The sequence below is a fragment of the Microcaecilia unicolor genome, chromosome 5 (assembly GCF_901765095.1).
Source record: "Microcaecilia unicolor chromosome 5, aMicUni1.1, whole genome shotgun sequence".
In the NCBI taxonomy this organism is placed as follows: Eukaryota; Metazoa; Chordata; class Amphibia; order Gymnophiona; family Siphonopidae; genus Microcaecilia; species Microcaecilia unicolor.
Genome location: NC_044035.1, coordinates 108559339 through 108574030, shown reverse-complemented (window position 1 = coordinate 108574030; position 14692 = coordinate 108559339). Strand labels below are relative to the sequence as shown.

Sequence of the window (14692 nt, the reverse complement as noted above, 5' to 3'; positions counted from 1 at the left end):
CAAGTGTGAGATGTATGAAGTACTTTCCCCATAAACACAAAGGAAGCAATTTTATAAGGGGGTATTTTGCTAAGCCGCGGTAGTGTTTTTAGCTCGTGGTAGAAATCAGCTGGCAGAAAATGTGTTTTGGCATTTGCCGCCAGCTGATTTCTACTGCGAGCTGAAAGAGCTACCGCGTCTGAATAAAAGACCCCCTTAGTGAGAAAATGTAGGCTCCAGAATGGGGCGTACATACAGTGGTGGAAATAAGTATTTGATCCCTTGCTGATTTTGTAAGTTTGCCCACTGACAAAGACATGAGCAGCCCATAATTGAAGGGTAGGTTATTGGTAACAGTGAGAGATAGCACATCACAAATTAAATCCAGAAAATCACATTGTGGAAAGTATATGAATTTATTTGCATTCTGCAGAGGGAAATAAGTATTTGATCCCCCACCAACCAGTAAGAGATCTGGCCCCTACAGACCAGGTAGATGCTCCAAATCAACTCGTTACCTGCATGACAGACAGCTGTCGGCAATGGTCACCTGTATGAAAGACACCTGTCCACAGACTCAGTGAATCAGTCAGACTCTAACCTCTACAAAATGGCCAAGAGCAAGGAGCTGTCTAAGGATGTCAGGGACAAGATCATACACCTGCACAAGGCTGGAATGGGCTACAAAACCATCAGTAAGACGCTGGGCGAGAAGGAGACAACTGTTGGTGCCATAGTAAGAAAATGGAAGAAGTACAAAATGACTGTCAATTGACAAAGATCTGGGGCTCCACGCAAAATCTCACCTCGTGGGGTATCCTTGATCATGAGGAAGGTTAGAAATCAGCCTACAACTACAAGGGGGGAACTTGTCAATGATCTCAAGGCAGCTGGGACCACTGTCACCACGAAAACCATTGGTAACACATTACGACATAACGGATTGCAATCCTGCAGTGCCCGCAAGGTCCCCCTGCTCCGGAAGGCACATGTGACGGCCCGTCTGAAGTTTGCCAGTGAACACCTGGATGATGCCGAGAGTGATTGGGAGAAGGTGCTGTGGTCAGATGAGACAAAAATTGAGCTCTTTGGCATGAACTCAACTCGCCGTGTTTGGAGGAAGAGAAATGCTGCCTATGACCCAAAGAATACCGTCCCCACTGTCAAGCATGGAGGTGGAAATGTTATGTTTTGGGGGTGTTTCTCTGCTAAGGGCACAGGACTACTTCACCGCATCAATGGGAGAATGGATGGGGCCATGTACCGTACAATTCTGAGTGACAACCTCCTTCCCTCCGCCAGGGCCTTAAAAATGGGTCGTGGCTGGGTCTTCCAGCATGACAATGACCCAAAACATACAGCCAAGGCAACAAAGGAGTGGCTCAGGAAGAAGCACATTAGGGTCATGGAGTGGCCTAGCCAGTCACCAGACCTTAATCCCATTGAAAACTTATGGAGGGAGCTGAAGCTGCGAGTTGCCAAGCGACAGCCCAGAACTCTTAATGATTTAGAGATGATCTGCAAAGAGGAGTGGACCAAAATTCCTCCTGACATGTGTGCAAACCTCATCATCAACTACAGAAGACGTCTGACCGCTGTGCTTGCCAACAAGGGTTTTGCCACCAAGTATTAGGTCTTGTTTGCCAGAGGGATTAAATACTTATTTCCCTCTGCAGAATGCAAATAAATTCATATACTTTCCACAATGTGATTTTCCGGATTTAATTTGTGATGTGCTATCTCTCACTGTTACCAATAACCTACCCTTCAATTATGGGCTGCTCATGTCTTTGTCAGTGGGCAAACTTACAAAATCAGCAAGGGATCAAATACTTATTTCCACCACTGTAGTACCAATTCTATAATGGCATTTAGGTCCAGTTTACAGAATACTGCCACATAGCTACGCTGGTGCATCGCATTGGTGCTTCTTATGACAGGTCGATGTCTGGCTAAATTGGAGAACCTAAGTTTACCCCATTAATTATGTGAGTTATCAATAAAGAATGTTTTATGAAAAAAAATGAAACATTTGAACAAATTGATAAATAGTTGAAAATGACTTTATTTCTCCCAATATTTTTCCTTGTTTAGATTCGGAAAGTTTCAAAATGAATTCACTAAGGTGAGTCACATTTATGTTTGCAGTTTCTCTGTTGATCTGCTTAATATCTCTGTGTGCTGGTTTCTTTTAGAACAGATTACAGATCTCTATAACAATATGATTTCTGAGGTTTTTCTATGCACGCTAAAATCTGAAGTACTATGTTTAGCTTCCTACTGTATTCAATTGTCAAATTTTCATAACAAAACAAAAAATACTAATACTAATCATCTGTCTTGTGGATGTTCCTAATTTAGACTTCAGTTCTGTAAGGGGGTCTTTTCCTAATGCTCAGCTCGAGTTATCTGCAGCAAGGCCCATAGGAATAAAATGGGCCCTGCTGCAAATAACTCAAGCTAAGATTTAGGGGCTCTTTTACTAAGCTGCGTAAATGTCTACGCACACCCAATGTGCCAAAATGGAGTTACTGCCCAACTATTGTGTGGCTCTTGCAGTAATTTTATTTTTGGCGCACGTCCGATAAATATTTTTTATTTTCAGGCACGCGGAAGGGATGTGCGCCAAGTGGCATTTGACACACATAGGTCATTACCACCTGGATTCTTTACCACTAGGTCAGTGGCTGGCAATAAGGTCTCAGACCCAGAATGGATGCACAACAATTTTGATTTTGCCGCACATCTATTTTCAGCAAAAAAGGCCTTTTTTACAGGCGCGCTAAAAAATGGATCGGCACTACCGCAAGCCATTTTTCAGCATGCCTTTGTAAACGGACCCCTTAGAGAAAGACCCCCTAAGTTAATTATAGGCAATGTTTTAGAGTCTAAAAGCCTGCAATACTCTTCAGACTCTATCAGCTTTCTTTCTTGTGTTCTAAAATATTTTAAATGGTTAAATCAAACCAAACCATTTATTCATCATTGGCATGTGAAGAATCTATCATTTTGCCATGTAAGTAAGAAGCCATTTGCAAAACTGTAAAAGGTTGTGGTTAGATGTACATTCACTGCTGATAATACTTGAAAAAAAATGACCCCTAAGTGTTAACTACTGCAAATTTAAAGTGGACTTTGGGTTTGCAGAAGTGATTGAGGGGCCAATGGCACTTTCCTCCGGTGTTTAAAGTTACCTTAAAGGCCAAAAAAGTGGTTTTCTAGCTTGAATCCTTAATTGGCATCCTTTAGAAAACCTATTTATTAAAATCCAGCATTTATACATATTAAGGTTTTTGTATGCCTAGTTTGCAAAATTGCTGCTTTCACATGCATGTAGTAGCACTTGCACAGGACCGGTGTTAGGGGGGGGGGGGGCAAACAGGGCAATCGCCCTGTTCCCCCTTTCCATAGGGGGGCCACAAACCTGCCTCACGCTAAAGGAGGCATAGTTTGAAGGCCAGCTTTTGGGTCTCCTCCCTAGTTTCTGTCCCGGGCCCATAAATGTCTAACACCAGCCCTGTAATTACACGTTAAAACCCTAAGGTGGGGGAGGCTATCAATGTGTGCTACCGATAAGCCATGTTATCTCGTACTATTTCAACATAGGTCCCATTTTATGCAATGAGATGTAGCTACTAATAAACCAGGTTAACAGTAAAGTAACCCATCTTAACAGTACCCCACATTGATACCGCTCTTTTTCTGAACATGTTCCTTTTGTTAAATGACTGTTCCTGCAGTATATTCTGCAAGCTATAATATTTCCCTAATTCTTATATGTAGTTTACAAAAGGCTCCAAATGCAGTGAGGTTTTTGTAAAATACCAGAGAAACTGTGCACATCCAGACTTGAGCATCCATTCTTATTGTTGTATGTGGCTTGTATTTGCAGTAACAGGACCACATTTTTTAAAGTCTTTACCATCATATTTAAGGATAATTACTTGTATCTTGATGTTTCATACAAAATTAAAGGCATATTTGTTTCAGCGTGCCTTGTAGATGGTGCAGTAAATGGTACTTGTGATTATTTTAAAGAATGGCTTAAAATATGCTTAGTAGGGGTTTTAAGTTATTATAGATCTGTGTTTAGTCTTTAATTTTGTAGCATATTTTGTATGCCACCTCAAATAGAGCGAGTTGCAAATGGTTTAAATAAATAAATAGATAATTAGCACTCAAATTCTGACTATCTTACCCAACATTCGTTAAAAAGGGGCATTCCCTGATGATGATTTCTAAATATTTCTCAGTTGGAAACTATTTTGTACATGATTGTGCTGCTAGAGGGATGACAATGATTACTTCTAAAATCAGATGAGGATGGTTATTTTCATGAGGCTTGCTTGCACAACTGTGATGTTTTACAGAAGTCAGCTATGCTGGCACTGACTTGAAACTTTCTATGTCAGTTTCCTGTTCCAATTTAGTACTCATAGATTAGCGTAAACAGGAAACAGAACATTGAGGGACAATGTTTTAAGTCAAAGCTGGTGCAATTATAATTGACTGTTATTTGATCCCTCTGAAGTATTTATGGTAGCTGTCAAAACCTACTGTAGACTTTTTAAGAACATGCATTTTCAATTACATTAGAAGTTATTGCTCTGAAACACCCAACAGTGTAAAAGGGTTTCCAAATGCCACATATTTACAGGAGGGTACGTCAACATTGAGAAACTATCTAAGTGGCTTCATGTCAGGGTAAAATTATCAGAAGGAGCTCTTTCTTAGAGATTTGGGATAGTGGTCTGATGGGGCTATGAGATAGGGTTGTCTCATGGCTACTCAGGGGAAACCAGATGCTGCTTTCAAGAAGGAAGAGGAGAGGAGGAGGGCAGCTTGTGCTCTATGGGAAGAGGAAATCCTCCATGCTAGCCATCTCTCTCATTTAGGGCTGTTAGCACAAGGGATTTCATAATGACTAGGTAGTTTTAGGCCTTAGTTTACATGATAAAAATTCCACACCTTGTCCAAGCCATGATTGAAGATGGCCACCGACTAGGAGGACATGGGAGCAACCAGCTCCGTGGTCCTTGGTCTGACTCCAGTCATGGAGGGTTGGCGAGGGCCGAGTATGGACACAGACACAGTCTAGCTGATGGCCATCTAGAGCTGGGTCCAACCGGGCAAGCCCCGCTTGAGTAAAGCGGTACAGAATGACCAGCCTCTGCCCTTGGGCCTCCTTGAGTGCACCAGAGCCCAGGGATTGGGCAACTCTGGGCATTCCCTGTGAGATGCTGAAGACCAGGACCAGAGCCACCGTAGGGACCGAGCTCTGACAGCTGGAACATCCAGGACTGAAGGGCAGGACCTAAAGAAGACTCCCCTTGTGGTCCAACACCATGTGGCAAAACGCGCTTAGCGCTCCTTGCCAGGTCCCCAATGGAGAATCAGGCTCACTAGAAGGGTTTCCTACACCGTACCTAGCACCGGGTAACAGGGCATACCGAGCACCGGTAGTGTGACGGCTGAAAGTTGCCACAGTACACCTCCTGGCCTTCTGCCAATGAAGAGGACTGTAAACTGGATGCAAGATACAGGCATGGGAAATGACTCCCAGGGACATAAGGGGTCATGGGTGAGTGACCAGCTCCCACCAGGAGAACAGCAGGAAAGTGACGACCTCAACTCGAGAAAACATAATGCTCCATTGGTAGAGTAGGTATGACAGGACCAGCACAGCTGGGATGCAGCTGCAGGCAGGCGAGACTCCAAGGTAAAACTGAAAGCGACACTCAATCACAACACTCAGACTCCTCCAGCATGGGAAACTGAAGAGTCAGAGAAAATGAAAATCTGCAACCCATGTACAAAATAAAGACTACCCAACACCACACACACACACACACACACACACAAAAGTAAGCAACCCAGAACTCAAACACACAGAAAAAAAAATCATAGCAGATGAATCCAACCAAACTGGAAGAGACATTGAAGATGGAGAACAAGAACAGAAAGTCTCTCTCCCAAACCATTAAAAAAAAACAAAACAAAATGGCCTACCTAAGGACATGGGTCCTCTACTACATAATATTGATATGGATACTGGGGAAAATGGGAATTCCAGCAGCAACATCTAAAGAATGGAACAACATTCCAGTGCGCATCACGGGAAGATGACATCCATACCAACAATTGGAAGAGCCTCATCATACCTCCTACAACAAAACAGAGACCAAACCAACAACCAATAACATAAAACCAAACCTGAAAAAACAACAACAAAACCACAATCTCAAAACGAACGAACCACACAGACAACTACAAACTGTAAAACTTAGCAACATCCACGCAAACTTTCATATGTATCGATACCCATAGAATATATAAATGCGAGATCAGCAGTTAATAAGTCAGCATTACTAAGAGATTGGATAGAAACAGAAAAACTTGGATTACTGCTCATAACTGAAACATGGCTATGCCTCAAAGATGACCCTGCACTAATAGACCTATGCCCACCAGGATATAAAACAATTCACATCAACAGAACTAAAAAGAAGGGAAGAGGCATTGCAATAATATATAATTCCTCCTTCATAGTAGAACATGTCGCTAAACACACAACCTCAGCAATTGAAATTTTGGCATGCAAACTTACAGACACAACACTAGCTGACCAACTATGTATCATATTGTTCTACCGCCCCCCAGAAAGTTGGTCAATCGCTTAAAACACATTTATGGGCTTTATATCAAACATCTGCACCAATCAACAAAATGTCATACTACTAGGAGATATTAATCTGCACCTAGAAAAACAAAATGACACCAACACAAGAACTCTAATGAATTTCATAAACCAATGAAACTTCAAAAGCATACAAGGCACCCTGTCTCACACAAAAGGAACCAATTATATATATGTCAGGCTTCTTCCCTGGAAGCACAGGGTTTGTGAGCCTTTGGACCACTACCGTGGAGTGGCAGTGGCAGGCAAGGTCACCTTCAAAGCAGAGACGAGGCAAGGCTGGACTGGAACCCCAGACTGGAGTTCTGCACTGGAATACACAGGACTGGAATGCACCGGACGGGTGCGCACTGGACTGGAACCCACTGGACTGGTACACACTGGAGTGGAGCCCACTGGACTGGAACACACGGGACCGGAACCCGCTGGACAGGAACACACTGGACCTAGGCTTCTCCTATGCTTAGCCACTGTTCCCCGAGGGTTGAGCCTTCAGGTTCGGGCAGCCAGTAGGGCTTACAGGAAAACCGGAACTGGAACTAGCAAGCAGGAACAACAGGAATCTGGATACAGAAGTGTCCCCAGGCACCTAGGCGAAAGCAAGGCAGTCAGGCAGGGAATGTCCGGGTTCCGGCAGTAGTCAGGTCTGGCCACAGGCAGAGAGTAGTCAGATTCAGGCAATGGTCAGGTCAAGTAGCAAGACTATGGCTGGAGCTCCAGTAGCAAGGAATACTGGCAGCAGACAAGACTAGGGCTGAAGCTCCAGAAGCAAAGGAAAATACACATGGGGAAAACCAGAAAGCTAAACACAAGAAAACTAGTAAAGCTGTACACAAGCTAACAAGAAAAGCTATGCCCAAGCTACTAGTAACAAGCTAGAAACTCACACAGAACTGGACAAGGTAGCAGTGCACAGAGCACTCTAACATACCAGGGACCTTAGACGATGCAAAGGCTGAAGTCTCTAAGTGATTAATAAAGCCCTTCAACACCTGAGGAGCAACTGCAGCCATCAGTAAGCAACTACGGAGGCTGTCCAGGCACAAACAAGAGAGACAAGTCCGGCAGCCTGGAAGAACCGGACTGGGCTAAAGTCTGGAACGGGTAGGAACTATGACAGCCACTGGCTCTGGCCACCAGCGGGTGAAAGGAGCACAAACCAAGAAGCAGGCAGAGCGCACACAGAACATAGAGAGACTTAGAATACCTAGGTGCAGCACAGAGGAGTAAACAGAGCCAGGCTGGAGACAGAAGTAGAGCTAACTCAGGCAGCACCCCGAGGTGCAGTAGAGTGGAGTAATTAGAGCCATGTTGGAAGCAGCCAGCACACAGAAGGAAAACTACTCCAGAAAGGATAGGCAGAAGCCAGCTTAGAAGCTGAACCCCAGAAATAAGGTAAGTCTGAGGGTGGTCACGGCAACAGACGTGACAATATACCGTGTTTCCCCGAAAATAGGACCTACCCCGAAAATAAGACCTACTGGGGTTTTCCTGCAAATTTAAAATATAAGACATCCCCCCAAAAGTAAGACCTACCAAACTTTTTTTTTAAGCAGGGCCACCGAGAGCCACCCGAGGTCGCCCCCCCCCCCACCCGAGGTCACCGGGCCCCCCCTCTGTCGCTCCTGGAACTAACCTGAAGCTCCTTTCACCTTCGCAAGTTCGGATTCGAAGCAGCAGCGCAGCAGGGCAGACCTCTCCTTCCTTCCGTGTCCCGCCCTCGCCTGACGTTACGTTACATCAGGTGATGGCGGGACACGGAAGGAAGGAGAGGTCTTCCCTGCTGCGCTGCTGCTTTGAATCCGAATCCAAACTTGCGAAGGTGAAAGGAGCTTCAGGTTAGTTCCGGGAGCGACGGAGGGGGGGGGGGGGGGCCTGGCGACCCCCCCCCCCCGGTAGGGGGGTGGGGGCGACCGATGTTTCCCAGAAAATAAGACATCCCCCCAAAAATAAGACCTAGCACGTTTTGGGGAGGAAAAATAAATATAAGACAGTGTCTTATTTTCGGGGAAACATGGTACTAGCTCACAGATTCTCAGCAAACAACAATCACATATTAGAAGACCACAAATGGGAAGAGGTAATATGGTCAGACCACAGCAAATTAACTTTCACACTACAATGGAAAGAAAACGGAAAGAAAAGAAAACCAAGAACATCACACACATTCACAACCAGAGGGAAAGTGGACATCCACACCTTCTGGACAATAACGATGAATGAACAGAGCAACAAAACTCTTCATGAGAAACTGGGACGAAGCCAGCAAAAAAAAACACTATAAAAAATAGCACCACTCAAAACAAAAACAAGAAATAAAAAAACAACCACACCCCTGGTTTAATGATGAGCTACTACACATTTAAAAAACTGTGCAGAAAACTTGAAAGAACATGGGCCAACAACAAAACAGACATAGACAAAACCATATGGAGAAAAGCAATAAGAAAATTTACAAACAACATTAAAAAAGCTAAAGAAAAACACTACAGCATATATGCAAACCTTGAACAGACCAATACAAAAAAAAATTATTTGAACTCATGAACAAACTACTGAAAACCCAAGACATATTGGCATCAACTGAAAGACCACCAGCTGCAGATAAGCTTGCACAATACTTCAAAAACAAAATAGCAAACACAAGATCAAACCTAGCAAAATCGCAAACATCTATCACTGACTTCCTACGAGACTGCAAAACAAACGACATCCATACCATGGCAGACAGATTCTGATCCACATTTAAATCACCTGAACTAAATGCAGTAAAGAAACTATTGACAAAATAAGCACATGCATACTGCATGCTAGACAACTGCCCCAACTACATGATGAAAGATCCATTGGACTGGTTAATCAAGCACTTCACCAAATACATCACATTCATGTTTGCAAAAGGACAATTCCCAACAGACAAAGGCGACATAGTACTAACACCAATCCCCAAAAACACAAAAAGCAAAATCAGAGACATCATAAACTATAGACCAATGGCCTCAATACCACTAATGACCAAAATAACAGAGGGCCTTGTAGCACAACTAATGGAATACCTGACACAATTTTCAATCCTTCACAACTCCCAATCAGGCTTCAGACCACAACACAGCACTGAGACAGTCGTAACCACCATGATAATGAAGTTCAGATGCTTAATATGCCAAGGAAAAAACATATTACTATTAGAATTCAACATGTTAAGTGCATTAGACCTAGTAGACCACACAATATTAATGACCCTGCTTGACATCTTGGGAATCAGTGGAGCAGTAGAAGATCCCACATAGTAAAAATATCTAACCAGATATAACCTCATGGATCTCTGAGTGTGAGGTACCACAGGGATCTTCTATTTCACCAATACTGTTCAATGTAATGATGGTGCCACTCGGAAAAAACTGGAATCAATGGGCTTTCACCCATTCATATATGCAGACGATGTCACTATCTACATACCTTTTCACAACAGTATCACAGAAATAATGGAGAAAATTTTAAAAAGGCCTGTACCTCATTGAAAACTGGGCAACAACTTTCAAACTCAAACTAAAGAAAGACAAAACCAAATTCCTGGTTCTATCCAGCCCACACAACCTCACATCTTACCAAAACTTCATAGTCAATCACCAAACATACCAAATCAAAACACAACTAAAAGTATTAGGAATTATTCTCGATAAATATCTATCACTGGATAGTCAAATATCAGCAGAAACATCAAAATGCTTCAATACATTATGGAAACTGAGGATAAGACACTACTTTCCCAGACAATCCTTTCGGTTAATGATACAATCAACAGTACTATCACAACTAGACTACTGCAACGCAGCATACGTAGGGTGCAAGGTAACCACACTAAAATCATTGCAAACCGTACAGAACACTGCAGCAAGATTGATTTTCAAGATGTCGAAATATGAAAGAGTAACTCCACTACTCAAAACACTGCACTGGCTGCCAATAAAGGAAAGACTACTCTTCAAAATGAGTACCCTCATTTTCAAACTACTATTTGAAATGGCACCTGAATACAGGTTAGACATGATTGAGCTATCACTGAGAATGCAAGTCCAGAAAGCAGAGGCTACCTACTTCTTCAACTACACAACTGCAGAAATATAACCTATAAAACCATCTACACAGTAGGATTTAGCTACCTGGGTTCCAAATGGTGGAACTCAATACCAAAAACCACAAGAAGCATCACAAACTACCTTCAATTCAGGAACAAAATGAAAACCTATATTTTCAAAAACATTCTATAGCTAACTACATAAGCTATTAACGTCCCACCTCTACAAACATACCTCATCAAAACCCTTCAGATAACTACCTAAATTAGCATCCTACCTCCTTCAAAACTGCATCTCAAAATATTCTATAGATTATCGATGTCCTCTCCCTATTATGCTGATTAAATAGAAATGTAGCTTTTACTAATTTAACTCTTAACTAAAATGTAAATTGTAAGCCACTTTGAACTGAAACTTATTTTTGGATAACAGTGGGATACAAGAATGCATAAATAAAAATAAAATAAATGTATTACATTTTTTACATTAGCAACGACATGCTTGGTCATACCCACGTTGTTTCCTATACACACACTAAAGCCTTATTTACATATTACATCTTTATTTACATGTGCATTTACTTTAATTTTAGCATGTTTATGTTAATAAATTTTGATCCTGATTTAGTATGCATGATAGGTTTTTAGAGGTCAATTTTCAATGAGGTCCAAGTTTCTTTATTATTTACTAGCCCGCCCTATGAAGGCTATCAGGGCAGTTAACAAACTAAAGAAAGAAGAGATAGAGAGAAAGAGAAGACAAAAATTCATGGATGATGACATGGCATAAAAAGGAAAGGGAGGGGAGAACTACAATGCTGATAGTAAAGAGGAAGGTGTAAAACAGAAGGAGTGTGCTGTGTTAACGGACTGCCCGGACGGGGCATTCTGAGTCAATGAAAAGCTTCTCCAGAGAGATGGGTTTTAAGTTCCGCTTTAAAATGTGATAGTATGGGTTGTAACCAGTGGCGTAGCGAGGGGGGTTGCCACCCGGGGCAGGGCGGTTCGCCGTTGCACCCCCCCCGGGTGCAGCACGATGACATACCCCTCCCTCAGCACATCGACACCCCCCCCCAACCCGACCCAGTGCCCACCCTCTTCCGTCCAACCAGCTCCGTACATTTAAAAAAAAATATCGGAATCCGAAGCGAGGCGCGGCGCAGCGCCTTGCGCCTGCACATAAAAGAAATGTGCACTGTCTCATCGGGCCTTCCCTCGCTCTGTCTGTCCCGCCCTCCGCTGACGCAACTTCCTATTTCCGCAAGGGCGGGACAGACAGAGCAAGAGAAGGCCCGATGAGACACTGCACATTTCTTTTACATGCAGGCGCGAGGCGCTGCACCTCGCTTTGGATTTCGATATTTTTTTAAAGGTAGGGGGAGCTGGTTGGACGGAGGAGGGTGGGCACTGGGGGAGGTGTCGATGCGCCGAGGGGGGGAGCTAGCAGGGAGCACCACCCCCCCCCCCCCCCGAGCTGACACCCGGTGCGGACCGCCCCTCCCGCCCCCCTTGCTACGCCACTGGTTGTAACCATAATGATCTTTACGGTTACAACCCATACTATCACATTTGCTTGAATTTTTGTCTTCCCTTTCTCTCTATCTCTTCTTTCTTTAGTTTGTTAACCGCCCTGATGGCCTCCATAGGGCGGGCTAGTAAATAATAAAGAAACTTGGGAGAGTATTCTAAAGAGAAGGGCCTTGCACTGAGAAAATACAGTCTCTAGTGTGTTCATGAAAGAGAACATGATGGCTCGGAATGACAGGTTGATTCTGTTGTACAGATCTAAGTGTTCTATTAGGGCAATATGGAATTAGAAGCCAGGAGAGCTCTCCTCATCTGCAGCAAACAATTTGCCCGGGTTACAGAGAATGCACACTTTTATGCACCTTAAGAAGAGGAAGTTCTGTGGGTGTGTTTAGTTTGGGATAGGAAAACAATGTGCACAGATTTGATTTTTAGATGTACCTGTGCTGTTTTGCACCCAATTCTGCTACCTGTAAAAATAGCAGGTGCAAGTGCATCTACTGGTCAATTTTGAGAGAACAACATGAATAGTTTATCTTGAGAAATGTGCTCAGAGTACCCATGTTAAAGCACCCAAGTAATATGCAACTGTGCTGAAATTTTCGAAAATTGCCTCCTCAATATATTGTACACCTTAGAACATGCTAAATGCCTTTTCCAGGCAACTTAACTTTCATTGCCTAGGTTGCCAAGTTTCATTGATACCATAACAACAGCCCGATTTTAAACACAGGAACTGGATGAAATAGCTTATTATATGCTGATTCATATTTCTTCCTTCATTTCAGGGAGACCATTAGAAACAGAGAAAAATGTTTAAGGCATAACGAGGATGAAGAGCAGACTGAAGTGGGTGTATAGCAGTACCAGGATGACATCTGCACTCAGAGAAATTTTGGTTCTGTTCACAGTATGGACAAAAGGAAGTTCATGGAGATTTTTTTTGTTTTTACTATGCCTGTGTTCATATGGTAGTGATATTTAATACAATTAAGCAAACTGAACAGACTGCATGTAGTTCAGTGGAAATTATGTACATGTCCTAGAAAATTATTTGTATATGTATGTTCCTAAAAGTTATTTTACCTTTTCATGAGAAGATATTTTAGACATCGATGACTAATCTATATAATAAAATGCTGACAGAGGATCAACTGTAATGGGCCATGCAAATAGTGAGTTTCCAGTACTATATAATGTATGTTCTGAGTAGATTATATTCATTTTTTTATCACTCTTCACTCATCAGAAATAATACATAAAAATGTAGAATAAAAATATCTTACACATTGAAACAACATTATTACCACATAATTTTCTAATTTTACAAGAATGTTCTTGAAATCATCATCTAGTGAATATAGAGCAAATGACAATTAAAAAATATAGGCTACTAGTGATCCTGGAGGGGGCAAGATGGCAACATGAGCTTGTGGCAGGGTCAGAGTGTTTTACCTGCTGAAAATGTCTTGTTTCCTTGTAGTAATATGCCTCATACAAAGTGTAAAGTGGTGGTCAAAACCGTTCCCTCAATAGTCAAGACCTCGCCTCCCCTTCAACAGTCATTTGCAAGACTCACCACTAGAACCTACGTACAAGTAACTGGGAAGCTCCTGCTGAAACTTTGAAAGGAGGAGAGCCTAGAGTTCTGGGACTTACATAAGAACATAAGAATAGGCATACTGGGTCACACCAATGGATCCATCTAACCCAGTATCCTGCTTCCAACAGTGACCAATTCAAGTCACAAGTACTTGGCAGAAATCCAAATAGTAACAGTATTTCATGCTACCAATCCTAGGGCAAGCAGTGGCTTCCCCCATATCAATCTCAATAGCAGAATGTGGACTTTTCCTCCAGGAACTTGTCCAAACCTTTGTTAAACCCAGATAAGCTAACCACTGTTACCACATCATCCATCCGGCAGTGAGTTCCAGAGCTTAATTATTCTTTGCGGAAAAAAAAAATTCCTCCTATTTGTTTTAAAATATTTCCATGTAATTTCGTTGTCTCCTAGTCTTTGTATTTTTTGAAAGAGTGAAAAATCTATTAACTTTTACCCATTCTACATCACTGAGGATTTTGTAGACCTCTTTTCCAAGATGAAGAGCCCTAACCTCTTTAGCCTTTCCTCATATGAGAGGAATTCCATCATATTTTATCATTTTATCATTTTGCTCGATGTTCTTTGAACCTTTTCTAATTCTACTATATCTTTTTTGAGATATGGCAACCAGAATTGAACGCAATACTCAAGATGAGGTCACACCATGGAGTGATACAGAGGCATTATAATAATCTCGGTCTTATTTACCATCCCTTTTCTAATAATTCTTATCATTCTGTTTGCTTTTTTGGCCACTACCGCACACTGGGCAGAAGATTTCAGTGTATTGTCTACAATGACACCT

At 42.4% G+C, this 14692-nt stretch overlaps 1 protein-coding gene across 3 annotated transcripts in view; it reads left to right on the top strand.

Moving 5' to 3' along the window:
• Positions 1–13429, top strand: part of TMEM273 (transmembrane protein 273) — a 33406-nt gene extending 19977 nt beyond the window's left edge. For all 3 annotated transcript variants that reach the window (XM_030204857.1, XM_030204858.1, XM_030204856.1), the window contains 2 exons: positions 2074–2104; positions 13070–13429. In XM_030204857.1, coding sequence (XP_030060717.1) covers positions 2074–2104; positions 13070–13142 — 104 coding nt within the window. In that variant the 3' untranslated portion in view covers positions 13143–13429. The remainder of the gene's footprint in view (positions 1–2073; positions 2105–13069) is intronic.
• Positions 13430–14692: the final 1263 nt, after the last annotated feature.